The 21,828-nt window shown below is 36.6% G+C and overlaps 1 protein-coding gene across 5 annotated transcripts in view; it reads left to right on the top strand.

Moving 5' to 3' along the window:
- Positions 1 to 21,828, top strand: part of DNAH12 (dynein axonemal heavy chain 12) — a 66,967-nt gene that overhangs the window by 20,677 nt on the left and 24,462 nt on the right. For 4 of the 5 annotated variants that reach the window (XM_064156728.1, XM_064156727.1, XM_064156730.1 and 1 more), the window contains 27 exons: positions 315 to 509; positions 721 to 842; positions 967 to 1,249; positions 1,714 to 1,833; positions 2,203 to 2,359; positions 2,577 to 2,749; positions 3,211 to 3,363; positions 3,755 to 3,994; positions 4,962 to 5,207; positions 6,255 to 6,374; positions 7,116 to 7,225; positions 8,118 to 8,301; positions 9,071 to 9,211; positions 10,277 to 10,360; positions 10,450 to 10,641; positions 11,254 to 11,373; positions 12,064 to 12,252; positions 13,150 to 13,301; positions 14,014 to 14,152; positions 14,244 to 14,410; positions 15,262 to 15,517; positions 16,012 to 16,311; positions 17,179 to 17,357; positions 18,673 to 18,865; positions 18,956 to 19,117; positions 20,584 to 20,778; positions 21,542 to 21,675. In XM_064156728.1, coding sequence (XP_064012798.1) covers positions 315 to 509; positions 721 to 842; positions 967 to 1,249; positions 1,714 to 1,833; positions 2,203 to 2,359; positions 2,577 to 2,749; positions 3,211 to 3,363; positions 3,755 to 3,994; positions 4,962 to 5,207; positions 6,255 to 6,374; positions 7,116 to 7,225; positions 8,118 to 8,301; positions 9,071 to 9,211; positions 10,277 to 10,360; positions 10,450 to 10,641; positions 11,254 to 11,373; positions 12,064 to 12,252; positions 13,150 to 13,301; positions 14,014 to 14,152; positions 14,244 to 14,410; positions 15,262 to 15,517; positions 16,012 to 16,311; positions 17,179 to 17,357; positions 18,673 to 18,865; positions 18,956 to 19,117; positions 20,584 to 20,778; positions 21,542 to 21,675 — 4,706 coding nt within the window. The remainder of the gene's footprint in view (positions 1 to 314; positions 510 to 720; positions 843 to 966; positions 1,250 to 1,713; positions 1,834 to 2,202; positions 2,360 to 2,576; positions 2,750 to 3,210; positions 3,364 to 3,754; positions 3,995 to 4,961; positions 5,208 to 6,254; positions 6,375 to 7,115; positions 7,226 to 8,117; positions 8,302 to 9,070; positions 9,212 to 10,276; positions 10,361 to 10,449; positions 10,642 to 11,253; positions 11,374 to 12,063; positions 12,253 to 13,149; positions 13,302 to 14,013; positions 14,153 to 14,243; positions 14,411 to 15,261; positions 15,518 to 16,011; positions 16,312 to 17,178; positions 17,358 to 18,672; positions 18,866 to 18,955; positions 19,118 to 20,583; positions 20,779 to 21,541; positions 21,676 to 21,828) is intronic. The other variant, XM_064156731.1, reaches the window with a different exon arrangement.

Raw genomic sequence — 21,828 nt, 5'->3', positions numbered from 1 at the left:
ACTTCTCTATTGGAATTCCCTCTTCTATTCAGATTGAAGTGCAACCAAAACAACATGATTATTTTTTTACATGTTTTACTAAATCCCTATTTCTCTTAGTGCCTTTAACCTTGCTTCTTAACCATAAAGTTATTGAGTGACTGTGTTTTGGAAACTTACATACCCTTAAATATTTTTCTTTTATATTGTTTACTGCTAGATATGTTTATTTTCTCCTTTGAAAAGAGAGTACCTCAGCGACTGCCTTGTATTTACTCTCTCTAACAATCTTTGTTTGGAAACATTAAGGTAACATTCTTTAACTCTTTGTGAAGGAATGGGAAAATCGCTTAATTCGAACTCAGGAGATCATTGATGAATGGCTGAAAGTGCAAGCACAGTGGCTTTATTTGGAACCCATTTTGTCTTCTGAGGATATAATGCAACAGGTGCCAGAAAAGGGGCGCCTCTTTCAGACTGTGGATAGACACTGGAGAGATATTATGAAGTTCTGTGTTGAAGACCCAAAGGTATAGAAAGTTGACAGTACTGAACAAGAAATAATATCTTCTCTTCATCTTTGTCAAAGCTTTTATTTTCAGATTATATGTACAGTTAACTACTCCATCACTTCCCTAGGCTTTCTAAGAACAGAGCAATATTGTGCATTATTTGAATAACTTCTACTGTTTGAAGTACTTTATTTAGTATCTTACAGTTTTCATGTGTTTGCTCTTACAGGTTCTTGTTGTGACTTCCATGATAGGGTTACTGGAGAAGCTTCAGAATTGTAATGACCTTCTTGACAGAATCATGAAGGGGCTTAATGCTTATCTTGAGAAAAAACGTCTGTTCTTTCCACGGTATGATGTTTTGCCTGTTTAGAAAACAAAGGTTCTGAATGTTTATTTTTCTCTGAGTAAGATCAGCCTTTAAAGTGGTCTGACAATGCAGATGACTTTTTTATATATGAATTTTCTTTCTTAGCTTCTTTTTCCTGTCTAATGACGAAATGGTGGAGATCTTGTCAGAGACTAAGGATCCTTGCAAAGTTCAGCCTCACTTGAAGAAGTGTTTTGAAGGCATTGCTAAACTACATTTCCTTCCAAATTTGGATATTAAAGCAATGTATAGTTCTGAAGGCGAGCGTGTAGAGCTGATTTCAACCATTTCTACTTCTGAAGCTCAAGGTGCAGTAGAGAAGTGGTTAATTCAAGTAGAAGATACTATGCTGAAGACAATACGTGATGTCATTTTGAGATCAAGAATGGTATGGGGTTTGTAGTAATTGAATAGTTGTAGCACAAATAGATCCTTCTTTATTTTAAGGCTGTCTCTTAGCTTCCAGGAGGGGCTCTCAACCACTCTTCCACCTTCATTCCACCCCTCAACCTTACCCTATATTTTGCCTTATGTTTAAGGTGGTATGGAGGGTCAGCCAGGGGGGTTAGGAAGCAGATGGATTAATCACACAGACGGCAGGTTAGATGAGAGAGAGAGAGAGAACTTCAGCCCAAAAGCCCAGGCAGCGATTGTGTTGTCTATGTTTATGTTCTTGTTCTTACACATCTCAGCAAACTTATGAGTGAAGTAGACATCACCATTGTTTTCACAGCCTGTAATCTAATTCTTCTCACCAAAACATGCTAGCTAGTTTCAAACTAGCACAGTGTTACATAATAAAATATATGCACAGACATGTGCATATGTGTCTGTGTACTCTAACCATTTCAGGCATACATGGAGACTGAGAGAAACAGATGGGTTCTGGAGTGGCCTGGACAAGTAGTACTGTGTGTGTCTCAGATGTTCTGGACAAGTGAAGTGCATGAAGTTCTTTGCAATAGACCAGAGGTACTTTATAATCTTTTAAAAACTGTTTGTTAATTCAGTTAGTTTATTTCACCTGAACAAATGTTTGTCTACAATCAGAATCAAATTTGAAAAAGGATAAACATATGAGGTAGATATACACGAATTTATGTATAGAGATTTATACCTCGGATTCAGGTACCTGAATAATCTTGTTTAGAGTAAATACATGAAAAATTAGCTTTGCATAAGTCCTTAACTGTGAATGAGAGAGAAACCAATGCTTCTTTACATTGCAGTTTAAAAGCATGGGTTAATAAGCAATCTCCAGAAAGATAGGTAGCCAATGTGAAGAAGTTTGAAGCACTTCAAACTGTTATATAACTTCATAATTAACTTCTTGTCTCTTAGGGTTTAAAGGATTATTATGATAAACTTCAGCTTCAACTTAATGATATTGTAGAGCTGGTAAGAGGAAAACTCTCAAAGCAAACAAGGACCACACTGGGTGCATTGGTTACTGTTGATGTACATGCTAGAGATGTCATCATGGAAATGATTGAAAGTGGTAATTATCTTTTTAAAATGTTTCTCTTTGCATGAGTTTTAATTAAATATAGGCAACCATCTGGTTTGGCTGTGTAAACAAACCATCACAGTATGAAGATATGTATGCATTTATTAATGTTGATGCTCCCATGCGATTTCAAAGCTATTTTAACCTAATAGAAAATCCAGTTACCTAAAATACCTGTTGTGATTGCTTTCAATTCTGTGTTTATCAGGTGTGCAAAGCGAGACAGACTTTCAGTGGCTTGCACAACTACGCTATTATTGGGAACTGGAGAACGTTCATGTCCGCATCATTAATTACAATGTCAAATATGCTTATGAGTACCTTGGGAACTCACCGCGCCTCGTCATTACACCTCTTACAGACAGGTGTTACCGCACCTTGGTATGACCTTCCACCACTGCCACTACATACTGTATTTACTGCAGTATAGTGGTTTTTACACTTGTCATAACAGACACACGTTTGGGCTTTGCAGTTCCTATTAGACTCTGGTATTTCCATTTAAAGATGGAAAAGAGTAGCAAGCAAGTAATGGCATCAGATTTAATGTGAAAGATCTATCTCAGGAAGAACTGAAAAAAATGAGTCTAATCAAGTTTAAGTATCAAATTGTGATTGTGTTGATGATAAAACTAAACTCTCTCTAAGGGTCAAAATTCAGTGTTCTTGTATATATTTCTTAGCTGTAAGTGATTTTCAGATTATTTTTCAATTATTGTAACTGTACCCTTTTATATTAAATAAGTGACTATATGAAACTAATGCTATTTAACATTTTTGGTCAGAGTAATTTCATATGAATGAAGTACTAATAATTTCCATAAATTATTTCTCTTTCATAGATTGGAGCCTTTTATTTAAATCTTGGTGGTGCCCCCGAGGGTCCAGCAGGGACAGGTAAGACAGAGACCACCAAAGATTTGGCTAAAGCTCTTGCTGTTCAGTGTGTTGTCTTCAACTGCTCTGATGGTCTGGATTACCTGGCAATGGGAAAGGTAAATAAGAAAATAAATGTATTTTGTATATTTTCCACATTGAAAATTATAGGATTCCTACTTCAAAGAGACAGTTAAATACTTCTTGGACACTTTATACTGGTCTCCACATAAGTTTAATTTTCTGTGTTTTATAAAACCCTATTAAGTTGATGATGTAAACAAGAAATCAGTATCTTTGCAGAATCAGTATCTTTTGATTTAGCTTTCTTTAGAACCAAGAAAGGACTTTGTTCTTCAGTACTTCACCGATCTCTGCTCTAAATAGACTTAAAATAGTATTACAATTTTGTCTTTCATGTGATTAAACTTGCCGTATGACACTCATAATGTCTTTTCAATCTTGTAAGAGTCTGTTAGCAATATTATTGATGTCTTTCTTCATCTGTAGTTTTTCAAGGGTTTGGCTTCATCAGGTGCATGGGCATGTTTTGATGAATTCAATCGCATTGAGCTGGAAGTGCTGTCTGTTGTGGCACAGCAGATCCTTTGCATCCAGAGAGCCATACAGCTAAGGCTAGAAACGTTTATTTTTGAAGGAACTGAACTGAAGCTTAACCCCAACTGTTTTGTAGCTATTACCATGAATCCAGGCTATGCAGGACGTTCTGAACTTCCAGATAATCTGAAGGTAAGCTAATAAAATGACTACATGATTCTGTTTGAGAAGGAATTAAAACACAAAAAAATGAGGGACATGTGTGTTGATGCTGTTAATTCAGACTGTACCGCTGGGAATGTAAACATATTTGTTACACAGTGGACACATACTGAAGCAATGGCAAGTGTTGGGGCTGTGAGCAGATTTGGATGGGGTTGAAAAATACTTTCTTGAAAGTATTTTTACTTTGCATTTATCACAGTCTTATTTTAAAGAGGCTCTTAATCCATGTGAAGGATTTTCTTAGATTAGCTGCTTAAATAAAAGTCTTGAGGTGATTGTTTTTACTAGATTAGTCGTTTTGCTGTGGAGACTTAGCTTGAGCAAAGTAGTCTTGGAGCCTTTTGGAGCACCATCTGCTCCTTAAGACTCACTGTGGCACAAAGGTACTGGGCCAGAGCAAGTTGCCTCAGTGGCAACAACACTGTGAGTGCCAACTTAAAGCACTTAATGTAGCATGAAGTGTATACCAACTGCAGATCACTCAAAGAGAGGAAGTGTGTTCTTTCACCTGCCATGTACAAACACCTTTCTTTGCTTACTGCTGTGTTGTATCTATCAGTGTAAGATGCAAAATGCATTCTTGAAATAGTCATGAGAGGGAGGCTCTGGAAGAGACAGCGTCTTTTCTGCACTGATTTGAGGAGAATTGATGGTGGTTAGCTTCCTAGAAAGTCATAAGCTGCAAGCATTGATCATTCTTCTATTTCATTGGCCTTTACGTGTTCTGCAGTCCACCACTTTCCAGAGTAACTGCTTTAAATGATCCAGAGCTTTCCTCATCATACTAAGCTGTTCTTAATTTAAAATGCCATTATTTTTTTCAGTTAGAAATGCTCTTATGGGATGCATACTGATTCCTCACCTGTAAAGCTCTGAATTACTTCCTGGTCCTTGATTCATTATTTGAAGATATTTCTTTGGGTATCTATTTCAGGTTCTTTTCCGAACAGTAGCCATGATGGTTCCTAACTACGCTCTGATAGCAGAAATTTCACTCTATTCATGTGGATTTTTGAATGCTAAATCACTGTCAGTGAAGATAGTGATGACCTACAGGCTTTGTTCAGAACAGCTCTCCTCTCAGTATCACTATGACTATGGTATGCGAGCAGTTAAAGCTGTGTTAGTGGCTGCTGGGAATTTAAAACTAAAATTTCCCACAGAAGATGAAGATAAATTGGTGAGTTCCTGAGGGAATAATTCTTAAGAAATTTTACAGCTGCATGCGTTTCTGAGTTCTGAAGACAGCTCCACTACAACTTGTCACATCACTGACAAGTTTGTGAAAGGAAGATAATGAAATGCATGCTGCACTTCCAGTGCTATGCAATCCAGTGATTGCACAGTTGTGTTCAACTGCTTGTTAAAGGCACCATTTAATATTTATTACATATTAGATTATTATAGAACCAGAGAATCAGGATTGGAAGGGACCACAAGAATCATCTAGTTCCAACACCCCTGCCATGGGCCACAGCCTTATCCAACCTGTCCTTAAACATGTCCCCTCAACCACCTTCCTGGGCACCCCATTCCAGGCTCTCACCACTCTCATGCTGAACAACTTCCTCCTCATGTCCAGGCTGAATCTCTCCACCCCCAGCTTTGCTCCATCCCCACCATGTCCTGTCACTACCTGATAGTCTAAAAAGTCCCTCCCCAGCTTTTCTGTAGGCCCCCTTCATATACTGAAAGGCCACAATAAGGTCACCTTGGAGCCTCCTCTTTTCCAGACTGAACAGCCCTAACTCTTGCCGTCTGTCCTCATAGCACAGATGCTCCAGCCCTCTGATCATCCTTGTGGCTTTTCTCTGGACACTCCAGCATGGCCACATCCCTTTTGTAATAGGGGCTCCAGAACTGAATGCAGTACTCCAGGTGGGGTCTCACCAGAGTGGAGTAGAGGGGGAGAATCACCTGCCTTGACCTGCTGGCCACACTTCTCTTGATGCAGCCCAGGCTCTGGTTGGCCTTCCGGGCTGCAAGTGCACACTGCTGGCTCACGTTGAGCTTCTCGTACACCAGCACCCCCAAGTCCCTCTCCTCAGGCCTGCTCTCCAGCCACTCACTGCCCAGCCTGGATTTGTTCTCAGGGTTTCCTCAACCCAGATGCAGGACCTTGCACTTGGTCTTGTTGAACCTCGTAAGGTTGTCTTGTAATTAAAATTGCTAAAAGCTTATTCTGTGTTTTTAATAAGAATATAAAATGTATATTTATTTTATCTAGCTTCTTAGATCAATTAAGGAGGTGAACGAGCCCAAATTTTTGGCACATGATATACCTCTGTTCATGAGTATAACAAGTGATTTATTTCCTGGAATCAAGCTTCCTGATGCAGACTACAGTGTGAGTACTCCTGTAACTTTTCCTTGCAAGGTGTTTTGTGGTGTTTTGTTTTAACCAAGTGTCATCAATACAGTAATTTTGTGAGGTTACTGCAAATTATGTAAAAATGCTTAATGTTTGCAATGAAAATTTATACCAAAGAAAGTTCTTGTATCTGTTCTGAACGTGATTGACATCAGAGTTTCCTTACGTGCAGAAGGGTTGTGTAAAGCAGCCTACAGATCAGAAATTGACTTGCAGGTTTGCCAAATTTTAGAGTATTTTACTGAATTATTTTGTAATTTTTGGACACAATTAAGTGAGATTAAGGTCTGTGTTTGTATTTTCTTCTGTTTATAGCAACCGTTAAAACATTACTCCTTTGTATAGGAGGATGGGTTGGAAAATGAGCATGCTGGAAAAGAAAAAAAAATGCATTAACTTCTTCAAAAATTTCCAGTAAATACTAGAGTCTTGTAAAAATTTGTTGTTACAAAGCACATTGTTGATTTCAAGATAAAAGTATCAGTTAATCTTCCAGCTCATGAAGTACTGAATTGATGTTTTGCTTGTGTTCTTGTTTGTTTTATTGTTTTTTTATTACTCTAGGAAAGTTGGCTATATTCTGATGAATACTATTTCAGTTATTAATTCATTTGAAATCCTTATTAATGAGCATAAACTGTTCTACTGTAGTTCAAAATAGTGGTTTAAGTCACAGCATGATCTGTTAAATTGTTGTATGGTCTGTTTTGATTTTAGGATTTCCTGGAATGTGCCACTGAATGTTGCATTAGACATAATGTCCAACCTGTAAAAGCCTTCATAGAGAAAATGATACAGACCTATGAAATGATGATTGTTAGACATGGGTGAGATTTTCATTATTGTTTCATGAGCAGTAGTTGTTGTGATTTTAGCTTATACCATAGTGGTTATTCATATCAAATATAAAAGGTCTTAAGATGAGCAAAATGATTCATTTTGTATGCTTTTACGTGTTCCAAAATTCTTGTGAATGTATATGTCTGGGGTATTGGACTGCAATTGACAATCAGAAGTAGCCTCACTTGTATAATGATTTTTTCATGTGGATATCAGTCTGATGAAGACATAGGATTGTACTAGTTATTCTGTATTAAAATGCTGGTTATCAGATCTCTGCTGTTTTATTCCTAGCTTTTGTTACTGAAACAGCACCTGTGTGGAGAAAACGTACAGAATATTACATTAGCTGTATGATTGTTAATATTCAGCTCCATAACTAATACTTTCAGTGAGATGCTATTATAGTCACATCCCTCTGCTGAGTGACTAAAATGTTATTTTGAAATGCCGGCAAAGATAGTTTGATTTCTTCATTTTCCTCTCTGTGTATGTCATGCATGTTCTGCTGTTGGTGCTCTTCCTGAACTTTGTCATAAATACTGCCTAGAGTGAAAAGAAATAAGAAAGGAACCTTTGATGGAGTAAATAAATGCGTTAGTGTGATGGTAAATCCATGTGTTAGAGGACAGATTATATATAGTGGCCGTGCAATCAGATTTGCATATACAAAGAAACTCCTTTTTCTTAAACGATGATTTGTATGTGCAAAGCAAATTTACTCACTCTGCTCTTTGAAAATTAGGTGAAAATGAGCTTTAAGCATATGAATGATGCTATTAGGCTTCCTGTGGTGTATAGAAATCTATAAACTGCAACTCAAATGTATTAATAGATAGGGGGTTTGTGTTTGTTTTTTCTTTTTCTCCAATCTAACAGCTTTATGCTGGTAGGGGAATCTTTTTCTGGGAAGACCAAAGTTCTACATGTGTTGGCAGATACACTGTCTCTTATGAATGAACGTGGTTATGGTGAAGAAAAGAAAGTCATTTTTAGAACTGTGAATCCAAAGTCAATCACTATGGGTCAGCTCTTTGGGCAGTTTGATTTGGTATCCCATAAGGTAATGTTTTTTTGTTACTGGGTTTTGGTTTGGTGTGTTTGGGGTTTTTTTAGTAGTGTATAGTAATTGCTCACTTTTATCTGTTTCTGCTGTGGCTTTCATGTGGTTTGTGTAAGTGCGCTTGTTTTAAGTATGTTAACTCATGGTGTCATTTTAACAAATACTTCTGTGCCTTGTTTTAAATTGCAGTAAAATTGCAGTACTGAAATGCAGTACAAAGTGTGTATGCAGTTATGTAGGTTTAAATATGGAAAAAAAAAAGCCAATATCATTCTGAGGGTCACTGTCCTAATAGAGTTGCATGCGTGCTAGGAAATCATGCCAAACTCAACTGTATTAATTTCTTTGTCACTTCCTAACCAGTATAATCAATGTAATAAAAAAAAACTATCTAGAAAATCTTATAAATTCATGAGTCCCCAAGTATGAAACTTAGGTTTGGAAAGGAAACAATTGGAAGATGTGAATGTGAAATTGTGAAACTTATGGTGACTGTAGGGAGAAATGCAAGAAGCACCTCTGAATTTCTGTGAATGGATTTACCACTCTCTGTTTACTGCCATGTTTTTTAAGTGGATCAAAACCTACTGTTTTAAAATTTACTGATGTTGCATGACCCTCAGAGAAACTGCAAAGTTACGTTCTATTGTCTGCAGAAGAGAATAATGAAAAGAGAGGAATCTCGAAAAGGACATGGAAGTTTTTTCTGTGCCTTGCGGTTTCAATTGATTTAAGTGCAAAATGTTCACTCCTGCGTTCTGCCCTCTAGTGGACAGATGGTGTCATTGCTAATACTTTCCGAGAATTTGCTTTGACCGGGACGCCTGACCGCAAATGGATTATCTTTGATGGCCCAATTGATACGCTGTGGATAGAAAGCATGAACACAGCTCTGGATGACAACAAAAAGGTATCAGCCAGTTGAATTAAATGTCTAAATAAAATAATGTGACACGTTGAAAATATTTTTCTACATTAAAAAATCCACAAATGCCAACAGCTGTGTCTGGTGTTTGAAAAAAAGCAATCACAAGGTGGCTTTGGTAACAAGTTGGAAGCTCTTTGATTTGTTGTGGGATTTTTTGTTGTTGCTTTGAGGTTCCCCCCTACTCCTTTTTTTTTATTACTTTTTTTGGGGTATGTCTGGATGTTTTACGTTATTTTTATTGATATTACAGTCATCAAATCAACTCATTGCTGTAAGACATTAAATATATAGTATAAATATATAGTTTTCTGTCATGTCATGTTCTAGGATTGTGAGAGAAAGAACTGAAATTTAAAGCATTACGTTTAAAACTGTAGGATTTACAGTAAAGATTTTACAACTTGCACTAATTTAGACACTTGAAGACAACCTCAAGACATGAAGGGTTGTACTTTTGAAATTAAGTTGTAACCTTGCAACACTTTTGACAATAAGGCTTGACATCTCAAAGTGAAAACAAAAAATAGAGAGAACATTTTAAGCTTAATGTCTGGATGGCAGTGTGTCAAAATACTCAAACTGGACTTTAATTTCAGCAAGTAGGAATGATGCATCTCCAACTGTAATGCTTCAGTATTAACAATAGCAGCAAATATCATTTCTCCTTTGTGCTTTATGTCTTGTCCTTATCCTGTCATACACAAGATTGGGAGTTGCCTGTAATCAACCTATTGATAGGAGTACTATGAGCTAAGTGAAGCTAAAGCATGGAAAAAAATATTTTTTGCTTCAAGTTATTGACCATTGTATGTAGTTAACTTTGCCTGCAGTTACATTTGTTTTTGCTGATTTTCATGTAGAACTGTCCTGTGATAGGAAGTGTAATTTATAACTAATTATTTTTTCTGATCTTGCTGCTGCTTCTTCCTCCTCCTCCTCCTCCTTTTCCTCCTCCTCCTCCTCTTCATCCTCTTATTATTATTGTCACTATTATCATTATTATCACTATTGTCATTATTATGATTACTGTTATTATTATCATTATAGCTTTGTCTGATGAGTGGGGAAATCATCCAGATGTCCATTCAGATGAATCTTATTTTCGAAACCAGGGATCTTTCCCAGGCATCAGTAAGTTTTCCATTTACTGAAAATCTAAACCAAAACAAAGTTCAGTGTATTAAATGTATAATAAAATGAGTCTACAATTTTTTCCTTAGCCTGCTACAGTGAGTCGTTGTGGCATGATTTATTTGGAACCTTCTCAACTAGGCTGGAGGCCACTGGTTACTTCTTGGTTGAATAAACTGCCTGAACCTCTTAACTTAGAGGGGGGGCATCGAGATCTTCTGCAGGGACTTTTTGATTGGTTAATACCACCAGCATTAACACTCTGTCAGAAACAGTGCAAGGTACTTTTTTCCTTTGTTTTCTGTTATCCATTGTAGGGAGGGACTTCTCACTTATGACAAGCATAGTTAGAGCTAATACAGAACATCCACCAAGGCAACCCATGTGTCAGGTTCAGAAAGTAAAAATGAGAGTAGTTAGGTAAGACTAGTAAGGTAATTATAGTCTTCAGTTTGTCCTTTTAAAAAATAAAGTAAGTATTTAGAGCACAGTGAAAAGTCTTCCCAGAAGAATTTCATACTTCTTCTTTTTTTTCTGTTAGAGATTTGTTGAAGTGGGAAGCCCTTTGTTAGGGGGAAGGGACATGTATTTCCTTGCGAACTCCGTGGTACAGTGCTTAGACTTTTGCCTCTTTTCGGCTGTAATTACTTCCATGGGAGTATCCATTTTAAGCTGTATGATTGTAGTGGTCATGTGGTGACTGTGAACATGGTTAAGAAGCTAGAAGTCTTGGTGTTTCAAATAGACAGAGGACTAATGGTCTGTCACATGAAGGTCAGTGTAAACCTTGCCTTGAAGTAGTTGTTCATAACTGGCTAATTCTGTTAGTATTTTAGCTCCAAAAGATAAAGTGAACACACTAAGTATAATACCTATCCTTTTGTATCTCTTAGGAACTGGTACCTACAAGCAATACTAATGTTGTAGTAGCTCTTACACGGCTCTTTGAAATGTTGATTTGTCAGAGGATCCAAGAAGATCCCACCAATAGAAACATCCGTGCATGGATTATGGTTGGTTTTTTTAACCTGTAGAAAATTGTGTATCTGTTTCTGCATATGCTTGTCTTCAAAAATAATTGTACTAGTAAAAACAATCTGGGATAAGAGACTGATACTATGATACTGTGATACATGTGAAACAGTTTCACTACCTCCTTACTCTCTCCCCACAAGCTTTGGAGATGCCCAGATGAGACACAAGTCTTAAAAGTTACAAGTATAGTTATATATGTTAACTATTTTCCCAATTAACTGGGATAAATAGTGTTTCTCTTTAATGTGCTTTCTAACTAAGCAAGTACAACTTAAAGGAAATAAATATGCGTGTAGCATTGAGTTTTTGAGTTGTTTGAGCAAGATTTCCTTGTAAAGAGTGTTTTCTGAGAGCTATATTAGTTAGGTGCTCTGTCTGACCTCGTATGACTGTGCTGATGAGAATATAAAAGTACTTTGTCATATGCCATGATGTTTTAGTCAGTGGCCTTCATGTTTTTGTCATATATATATATATACACATACATGCTTGAATAAAGAGTTTTGTTTGCTCTGTCTTTAGATTTCTAAATCTCTTTAGGCCAGTGCTGTTCGAGGGTAACTTGTAACACCTATCTGCTTAACAGTGTTTTTCAGAGTTCTGTCCATAACTCAGACTGTGCAACATTCATGTAGTATGTCAACTTTTTACACTTTTCATCCTTCTAGGGTTGCTTTGCTTTTGCCACAATCTGGTCCATTGGTGGAATGTGCAATAGTGACAGCAGAATAATTTTTGATCATTTCTTGAGGGAAACTTTGGCTGGAAAATCTGAACTAAATCCTGTACCAATGAGTGTGGGAAAATGGGAGTGTCCCTTTATGGAGAAAGGCTTGGTCTATGACTACCTGTTTGAGGTATGATCGATTGCTCCTGCATTTACTGGAGTCTGTGTTACAGTCTGCATAGGAGGAAAATATAGGCAGATGGATTTTTTTTTAATTGTACAAAGCTTGTTGGATGTTGTGGAGTGTTGGTGTTGGATTAAATCTCACAATGCATTTGTTTCTCCTTTTTGCATACTAATGTGCTGACAAAAATAGTTTTTTGCTAATACTGAGATGCATATATCTTATATTTATGATGTTGCCACATTATAGTTACTCTGTAGATAAGGTGACAGACTTTAAATCTGGTTTTGTATTATAGGAAAGGTGTGGAGAGTCTAGAAGGAAAACAAGGTACTGAGTCTGTAGTTATATTACAGTTTTGTTCATGGTATCCATTGTAAATAGTAGATTATAATTATACATGATTATAATATATAGATATATAATTATTGACTGGATAAGGCTGGGTGATGAGTTGGACTGGATGATCTTGGAGGTCTCTTGGAGAGGCTGAGGGAGCTGGGGTTGTTTATTCTGGAGAAGAAGAGGCTCAGGGGTGACCTCATTGCTGTCTACAACTACCTGAACGGAGGCTGTAGCCAGATGGGGGTTGGTCTTTTCTCCCCCACAACCAGGAACAGAACAAGGGGACACAGTCTCAAGTTGTGCCTCTTTTCTGCAGTTGCTTCTCCCCAAAACAGAGAGAGGAAGAGCAGAAGAACATGTCTGGGCAAGCCAGTATATGTATAAGCCTATCTTGGCCTATTCAGGCCTACCATGACAAATAGTGTGAGGTAAACCAAAGTAAATATGTGAGCTTCTGAAAATTAGTTATTCTCGTTTTTCAAAAGTGAAATAGTAGAGAAAAGCTTCCCCATGTATAGAAGCTACACCAAACTATTTTATATCTCTATTTCTTCCTAGCTGAAAGGTAGAGGAAGTTGGGTTCATTGGAATGAACGTATTAAAAATATTAATTACAGTGATACAAATGTGAAGATTCAAGACATTATAGTCCCAACCATTGATACAGTCCGGTATACCTATTTGATAGAGCTGTTCATTACCCATGGCAAGTAAGTCACCTCACTTGGTTGCAGATTTCTGAAATACATGTCATAGGCAAAAATACCACTGATTTTTTTTTTTTTTTAATTGACTCCATTGTTTTTATCAAGTCCTTAAAGTTTGTTTGGCCTGTTAAAATAGACCTTTACTACAGACAGTACAATTTGTTACTTAAAGTCTGGCTTTAATTTTTTTATGAAGCCTTACTATAATCCAGTTCAGTATGCTTGTTCTGATGATGTTAGTGTGATAGCCCCAAGAGTTTTTGGACCTTCTTTCTTTTGTAATGAAATTTATATGGGTTTTTTGTTGTTTCTTTGCTTGGTCCTATCAAATTCAGTTATATTAACTATGGCCAGATGATCTAGGAGAATGAAGTGCAGTCCAGTCTCAGGTTAAATTTAAAGACTGAAAGTTTTATGAAAGATAAACTACTGCAAGACTAATCAGGAGAAATTTAGTGCCCATGTATGTTCATACATTCTCCAGAGCAAGTAGAATGAGGGAATAAATAATGTCTCTTATCTTTGCCCCATTTGTCTTGGTGGTGGGAGCAATTATGAGAGGATTATGTTAAATGTTAAATTTCAGTTTCTTCTTAAGTCATGTAGTGTTCCTAGAGGTAGAACAAGCAGCGCAGGTTAGTGAAACCTCTGACTTGTAATTGTAGTTAGTTCATAATTTGATTCTGCAATTGCTATGCTTTCTTTCTTTGTGGAGACCACTGCTTTTAGTGGGGCCAACAGGTACTGGGAAATCTGTGTACATCAAGGACAAGTTAATGAACAACTTGGAAAAGGACAGATATTTTCCCTTCTTCATTAATTTTTCAGCTCGGACCAGTGCCAATCAGACCCAGGTTAGTAGAATAAATAATCTATGTTACATAAAGATAGCATATGTGAATTTTTAATCTGTGCTTTGCATCTTCTATAATGTCTGCATTATAGAACATTATTATGGCCAGGCTGGACAAGAGGCGCAAAGGAATCTTTGGCCCTCCAATGGGAAAGAAGTGCATTATTTTTGTAGATGATATGAATATGCCTGCTTTGGAGAAGTATGGTGCACAGCCTCCTATAGAACTCTTAAGACAGTTCCTTGACCATGGATTTTGGTAAGTATTTGAAATAAAAGTGAATTTTCTTTGTTGCTCATTTCCTGTTACTTTTTTAGAGAGCATTGTAAATGTTAAGGTAACTTTGATTTATATAAAATGATATTGTTTCAAGTAGAAACAACTTCTCTGTTGTTCTTTAAGTGGCTTTTCAGTTTAGGAAATTGATGATCAGGTTGGGTTTAGTATATGTAAATATGCAAGTATACGTATACTTGTATATGTAAATAAAATCATTCTTTCACACCAAGATGGTTTTAAGGTCTGCATCTATCCTTGTTTTGATTTTACTGGTGAATCTCCTTACTTCTTTCCTTCTCTTCCTCCTTAGAGGAATTTGATATTACTGGTAGTAGGCTTGAAGGAAAATAAGCTATAAGGCCTTGGCTTGCCTGCTTTTGAGGTTGTTGACTCTGCTTAGACTGGAAGATGGAATGACATGGTTTCCTGAGGACCCTTCCAGCCTGATATATTCTCTAATTCCAAGCACTTCTCAATTACTGATACTTTCTGACTCCACACTTAAATATCTGTTGCTCTTGAATAGTGATCTTGCTACGTTATGATTTTAGTTATTCAAAATTTCATGTCAGTTGTTTTTGTAACCATTTGAAATCATCTTTCAAATTAGCATGATTAACAGCTGCATGGTTATAAGACTGGTTATGATTGGGGTCTTGGTATTATTGTTGTTGTTACACTGTGGAGATTTTTAAACTAAAAAATGTATTATGTAATATATTTTCAAGTACATACAGTCTGCATGTAGAGAGTACTCTGTAGTATAGATGCATTTACGCTATAACAATTGTGTTATATTGCTAACTGTGGCATGGCAATTTCTTTCCAAGGTATGATTTGAAGGACACATCTAAAATTATACTTGTTGACGTACAGTTACTTGCTGCTATGGGACCCCCAGGTGGTGGGAGAAATCCTGTTACTCCTCGTTTTTTGAGACACTTCAGCATTTGCACTGTCAATCCTTTTAGTGATGAAACAGTGATCCGCATCTTCTCTACTGTAGTAGCTTTCTATCTGAGGACTAGTGAGTTTCCTGCTGAGTTCTTCACAGTTGGAAATCAAATTGTCACTGCAACTTTAGAGGTAAGAGGCAAATACCTCAGTGGAAGTTTCCTTCCGTTTGTTCAGCAAAGTTCCACTGGCTCAATAATAATGAAGTTGTCAGGGTTTCTAGATATTTTGTTTCTCTTCCTATGTTTGCATAAGTCTGTGGATATGCAAAGAAATAGGTAATTTTCTATATTTTCAGTTCTTCAAATTTATCTTTCAAGTTTTCACCTGAAGGAGAAGATGATATTATTAAAGAAAATCAAGAAACCCAAGTGCTGCTCCTGGCTACACAGCAGATTTCATTGCACTTTGCCACAATTGCTTTTGCCATTTGGTTAGTTCCAGAACCGCATGAGGTGCATCTAATGTGTTTAGAGGACTTTGAGATCTGTAGATGTTTATTAAGAGATATTAAGTTTGAAATGTTTTTTATTTGGTAAATACTCTTTTAAAATATATTTAGGATTTTATTAATATAATAGTTGTTACTCATTTATTTTGTTCTCTTTTGTTGTTACTATCTTAAGGTGTATAAAAAAGCCATCAAAAATCTTTTGCCCACGCCAAGCAAATCTCATTATACATTCAACCTGTGTGACTTCTCACGTGTTATCCATGGTTGCTTGCTCATTAAGAGGATATCAGTTGAAAGCAAACATGTCATGATTCGGCTGTTTGTGCATGAGGTATTCCGTGTCTTCTATGACCGTCTAGTAGAAGACAAAGATAGAGCCTGGTTGTTCAATTTAATGAAGGAAATTGTGAAAGAACATTTTAAAGAACCATTTGATTCAGTTTTTTCACACCTGAAGCAAGGGGGCACATCTGTGAGTACCACATTTCATCTGTTGCAAAGCAATTTTTTTTTATTTATGAATTTTGGATGTGTTTGGAAGGGTTTAACTGTTGAATGTAGACATCCTTTCAGAAAAATATTAAATTTAAAATGTGGGCAAGTTTATTACTTGTACATTTAAAAAATAAATTCTGTGTATGTGATAGTGAAAGAAAACTGGCCTCTTAGTTAAAAAATGTGCAACATTTAGCAAAAAACATCCAGATATTTAAATTATTCAACTTAATGTTTTGTTAAGCTTCTAGATGTCTGCATGTAGAAATAAAGCATCCAGTTAATCCATACGTCAGCAGAGCAACTTTACAGAGAAAAAAATCTGTCACATATTTTCTTGGAGATGTAGCAGCACATGCTCAGTCTTTGGGCAAGGAATGGGAGATAACAGAAACAGCCAGAGTAATTTGTGAACCACTACCACAAAAGTAAATGGGGTCTGTGTTTTAGTACTGTGCCTGGAAGGAGAAATATAAGTATTAAATTCTTAAATGGAATCCCAGAGATCTGATTTACAGGATGAAGAAACATTCCCTTTTAAAATGATATTGAAAATTGTAAAATGTACACCCTATGCATTTGGTGTAATCTGAAGGCCATGATTATGAGTTTGTTAATGGCTCTTTGAGCCAATTGAGTTCCAAGAGGAAATGATGTAGTATATGGTTTAATAAGAAAAATAGAGAAATTTGAGCTGAGTGTTGCCTGTGGGTCAAAATATTTCATAGCATTTCTTCTTGTGTATTTATCTAAGTTCTCCTTTGTTGTGTTCTAAAATTCCACTGAGGAATATGTTCATTGAATATCAAATTTGACTTCATAATTTGTCGAATGTTTACAACAGGTAACGGAAGAAAACATGAGAAATTTGTTTTTTGGTGACTACATGGTTCCAGAACTTGAGGGAGATGAAAGACTTTATATTGAAATTCCAAGCGTTCAGCTCTTCAGTGGTGTTGTGGAGCAGTGTCTGAATGAATATAATCAAACTCACAAAACACCAATGAACCTGGTAGTTTTCAGGTACATTATTAAGAGCTCTAAGCAGTAGTTGGTAATTCAATATATTCAGTTTTGTGGACCGTGTTTTTTATATGTGAAGGTGGATGTCAGGTTTGCCTGCAGGTATAGCTGTATGTCTACTCTGTTGTTATGCTGCACAGCCGTGCCCCACTTTGGGGCATGTACCCAGCCTGGTGCTGCAGCTAATCCTTTGACAGTTTAGACTGGATAGGCAACTGTTATCTGAAAGTTTAGACTCTGCAGGCAGCTTGTAATCAGGCGTAGTTACAACTGAGAGGTTAGGAGGAGGTCACAACTCCTTTTCTCTGTTGCTTGACATTTCTGACTCTTCATGTTGGCCAGTGAAAACTGAGATGCAGATACATCTTTAAGGAGATTAGGGTTAGTTTAAGCCCATAACATAACAGATTATTTTGGTCTAAATTATTTTGACAAGCTGGATTTGTGAGTATCTGTATATCCAACTATGCTGGGAGTTTGACAAAGATAGCAGCCTCTGATGAGAGGCCACCTCCTGGATGTAAAAGTGTTATTCCATTTACCTCACTGAACAGCAGCCAGGAAAGTATGTCAGAATGTAGCCTTGGAATCCAGTCTCATGAATAACATCAAGATTTGACTCCTTTATTTTTTTAAGCAATGCAAATAAACAGGAATTTGATTATTTTGTCTTAAAGTGCTTTAATTATTTTTTTTTGAGACCTCTTTTAACTGCTATTGAGTTTGCTTTAATTACCTCATGCCATCTCATGTAGACCTTGCTGCATATTCCAAGATAAACTATGCTGTGTTTTCACAATAGACAGGACTCTCAATAATGTGCAGATAAAAGTTTCTGAAGATGGTATTCCGATATCTATTTCACATGTAAGTTACAAAATGCTCTCAGAGGCAGAGGGAAGAAAGAGGTTAGTTGATATAAGTATTTTTTTCCCAATTGTTCTTTTAAAAAGTGTTTAATCTGTTATACTTCGAGAAAGTCAAGACTGCTAATAGTGCTATGATTAAGCAGAGAATTTATGTTGGTTTTCTTCAACACTTCTACCCATATAGTGCTTCTGTTCTCCATGTTTCCAATTCCTTTTGGCAGCTTTGAGTTACTTATAGTTTAGCTTAGCTATTGACAAATACAAGAGAGGAGTTGTCAGTTCTGTTTGATTTTGTCATGCAAGCCCTGTCTCTTTCTTCCTCTTCCCTACCACTCCGTTGTGACTCCTGAAGTTTATTTTGGAGATGCCATTTCTGTCCATGTTTCACAGCTGTGTAGTTGCACAGTTGTGTTTCTGTCATGGTAATCAGCACATCCCAAATACAGGTATGCGTTGGAGCATTTGTCTCGTATAAGCCGTGTTCTGAAGCAGCCTGGAGGTAACGCGTTGTTGGTTGGAGTGGGAGGAAGCGGACGTCAGTCTTTGACTCGTCTAGCAGCATTCATGGCAAAGATGTCTGTTTTCCAACCAGAGGTTTCTGGCACCTATGGTACAAATGAGTGGAGAGAAGATCTGAAAGTGAGTAGTAATAACCTGTCTACACTTTGACATAGTTTTAAGGAAGGATGTTTTGGAATGTACAATAATTTAATTGCCTTGTATTTTTAGAGTCTGCTGAAGAATGCAGGTGCAAAAGGCTTGAAAACTGTCTTTATAATAACAGATGCACAAATTAAAGAAGAAAGCTTTTTAGAAGATATTGACAGTCTCCTCAACACTGGGGAGGTACCCAATCTTTTTGCAGCAGATGAGAAACAAGAAATTATAGAGGTATCTTGAGAAATTCTCTTCACCTGTCTTTTAAGCTGTTTTGTCAGTTTAGGTTACTAATAAATTACCTAGATATGCCTCTAGTTGCCATTGAAAGTGACTTTCTCATTCAGACACAAGTGTTCTTGCTTTGAGATAGCCATATCCCTTAATAAATGTTACTGTGTTATTTTTCCTTGCATGGAAGTTAGTGACCATTTTGATACCTGTATTTCATGTACTTGGCAAAGAACTCAGACTACAGTTCTAATCATCTTTATTACTATTTCATTCACACCAGGTATTATAATAGCAAGATAATGTGATTCTTAAATTTTTTACAGTGGTATTAACATACTCAGTTAGAGTATGCTAGAATGTTGTAGATATCCATAATATGCCAACTGGAGTAAAGTTGGCATTCACTCATTTAACTCTATTCTGTCAAAATATTTCCAATGTTAATCTATTGCTACGAAAGTAGTATTTGTCATTTATTTTAATTGCAGAATTATGTAAAGTATATTATGTGGAGTATGTATTGGTAGAAGAATAATTTGAGTTTAGGAGTTGGTAGTCAGTGTTTCATGGATTGTTAAATAATTGAGGATAGTAACATTTTTCAGTTACTCTTTAATTTCAGCTCTAGAGATTTGTCCTTGTTTTGAGAGACTACTTGGTTTTGTAAATGAATATGTTTTGATCCTTGAAATGTAAATCCTTCTCTCCAGTTAGGTAAATATAGCATATTTTAGTGTAATAGTAAAGCTAAAAAAGGTGGTTAGAATCACAGAATCAACCAGGTTGGAAGAGACCTCCAAGATCATCCAGTCCAACCTGTCACCCAGCCCTAGCCAGTCAACTAGACCATGACACTCAGTGCCTCATCCAGTCTTTTCTTGAACACCTCCAGTTAGTAAGTTAATGTCTTAATGTTTAGAGGACTTGTATGAGGCTTAAAGCAGAGCTGATGAGAAAAATACTTGGTGTTGTGATAGTGGTTTTGCATAAAAGGGTAGTAATTTGCCTCATCTCTTTTTCATAAATCTTTGAATGACTGAAGATTGGTTGTAGTTAAGCCTGATAGTTGTATCTATCATTAGAAAACGACAGGATTTTATTTTTGCAAGCAGCTAGCAATGAAATTTGACTTTTTAGAATGTACCTTAACCCTCAGTCTCATAGTTATGTGTGTTATCCATCTGCAATTCATCTTGGGATGGGTAATCAGGTTTTTTGTTCTGACATGTTCACAGTTGCGCAAAGCAGCAGATGATCATTTCTAGAATGAGTTGTCAGACCCAGACAAATATAATCCTGTTCTCAGGTGGTATATACTGCTTGTTCTCATTTCTAGGTTATTCTACATGTTTCATTTTTTTTTTTTTAAATCATGCTTCTGCTGTCATTAGCAGGGTTGCTATAGAATTTCAGAAGTGCTGAATGAGAAATGATGTAACTGTTTTTACTGATATATTATTTCTAAGGGTGTTCGTGCAGTAGCTCAGGCTGGCAATAAGCATGAGAAACTCAGTCCTTTGGCCTTGTTTGCATTTTTTGTGAATCGCTGCAAAGAAAATCTCCACATTGTGGTAGCTTTCAGCCCTATTGGAGATGCTTTCCGCAATCGTCTGAGACAGTTTCCCTCGCTCATCAAGTGCTGTACTATTGACTGGTTCCAGGTATAGGAAAATGTTTATATCGTTTCCTCAATAAACTACTTCCATTTTCTATCAGTCTTCATTTTCTCAGCCTTTTCTTGTCTTCTGTAGGGAATAGTCCATATTTTTCAACATGTTAAATTTCGTAGGCATTTTTGGTGACATTTTGAGAGCTCTTTGGTATGACATCTCAGTATTTCTACAACTGTATAAACCTAAATTTTCTTACAACAAATTCTGTGTCTGAAGTAGTGAATAGTCTGTTTATATTAATTTGTTGTTTCATCCAGTATGTGTATATTTTGAAGAACTACAGAAACCATTTCAGTGTGATCATAAAATGGTCCTAATTTCTGCCTGCAGATCTTGGTGTCATTGGATTGACTACCAAATACAAGTCCTGTTCTTTATCAGTAGGTTTTTTTACAGTGGAATAATTACCTTGGAAAGTTACTGTAGTTGACAATCCATGATGTAGTTGGTGTGGCTCTCAATAAAGTAAAATTTGCTCTATAGCTTGGTCTGGTGCTGTCATACGTTTTTTCTGATAAAGGATGAGATAGGCACAGGAAGGTTTGTATAGAATGGCAATGTGTAACTTTTAACTGAAAGATCATCCAGGAGTTGCCAGAAGAGTTTGCTGCCTGATCTAACGCTTGTATCAGTTCATTGTTTTTGTGACATAGTTTTATCTAATATGTCTCGTTCCTATGTTGCTTTTAAAAGTATGAAGTCTGCCAACAGCTGAATTTTAAAAACACATCTCTCTTCGCTTCTCCCTCAGCCATGGCCTGAAGATGCCCTTGAACATGTGGCCAATAAATTCCTGGAAACACTTCAGCTCACAGACAATGAACGTCAGGAAATTGTGCCTATTTGTAAATACTTTCATACTTCAGTGATGTCACTGTCTGGAAGGTCAGTAGTAGAAACATTAAGAAGGATAGGACTATGCTGTTGAAAGGAGTAAATTGAGCAAAAGAGGACTCAAAAGCAGACCATTTAGAAGTAAGAAACAACAAAATAGTAGACTGAATTTCATTACTACTGATTTCTGTCTTTGAAGTTAAC

This window comes from Pogoniulus pusillus, chromosome 16, assembly GCF_015220805.1.
Source record: "Pogoniulus pusillus isolate bPogPus1 chromosome 16, bPogPus1.pri, whole genome shotgun sequence".
NCBI lineage: Eukaryota > Metazoa > Chordata > Aves > Piciformes > Lybiidae > Pogoniulus > Pogoniulus pusillus.
The sequence above is the reverse complement of the archived record's forward strand: the minus strand, read 5'-3'. Positions and strand labels throughout refer to the sequence as shown.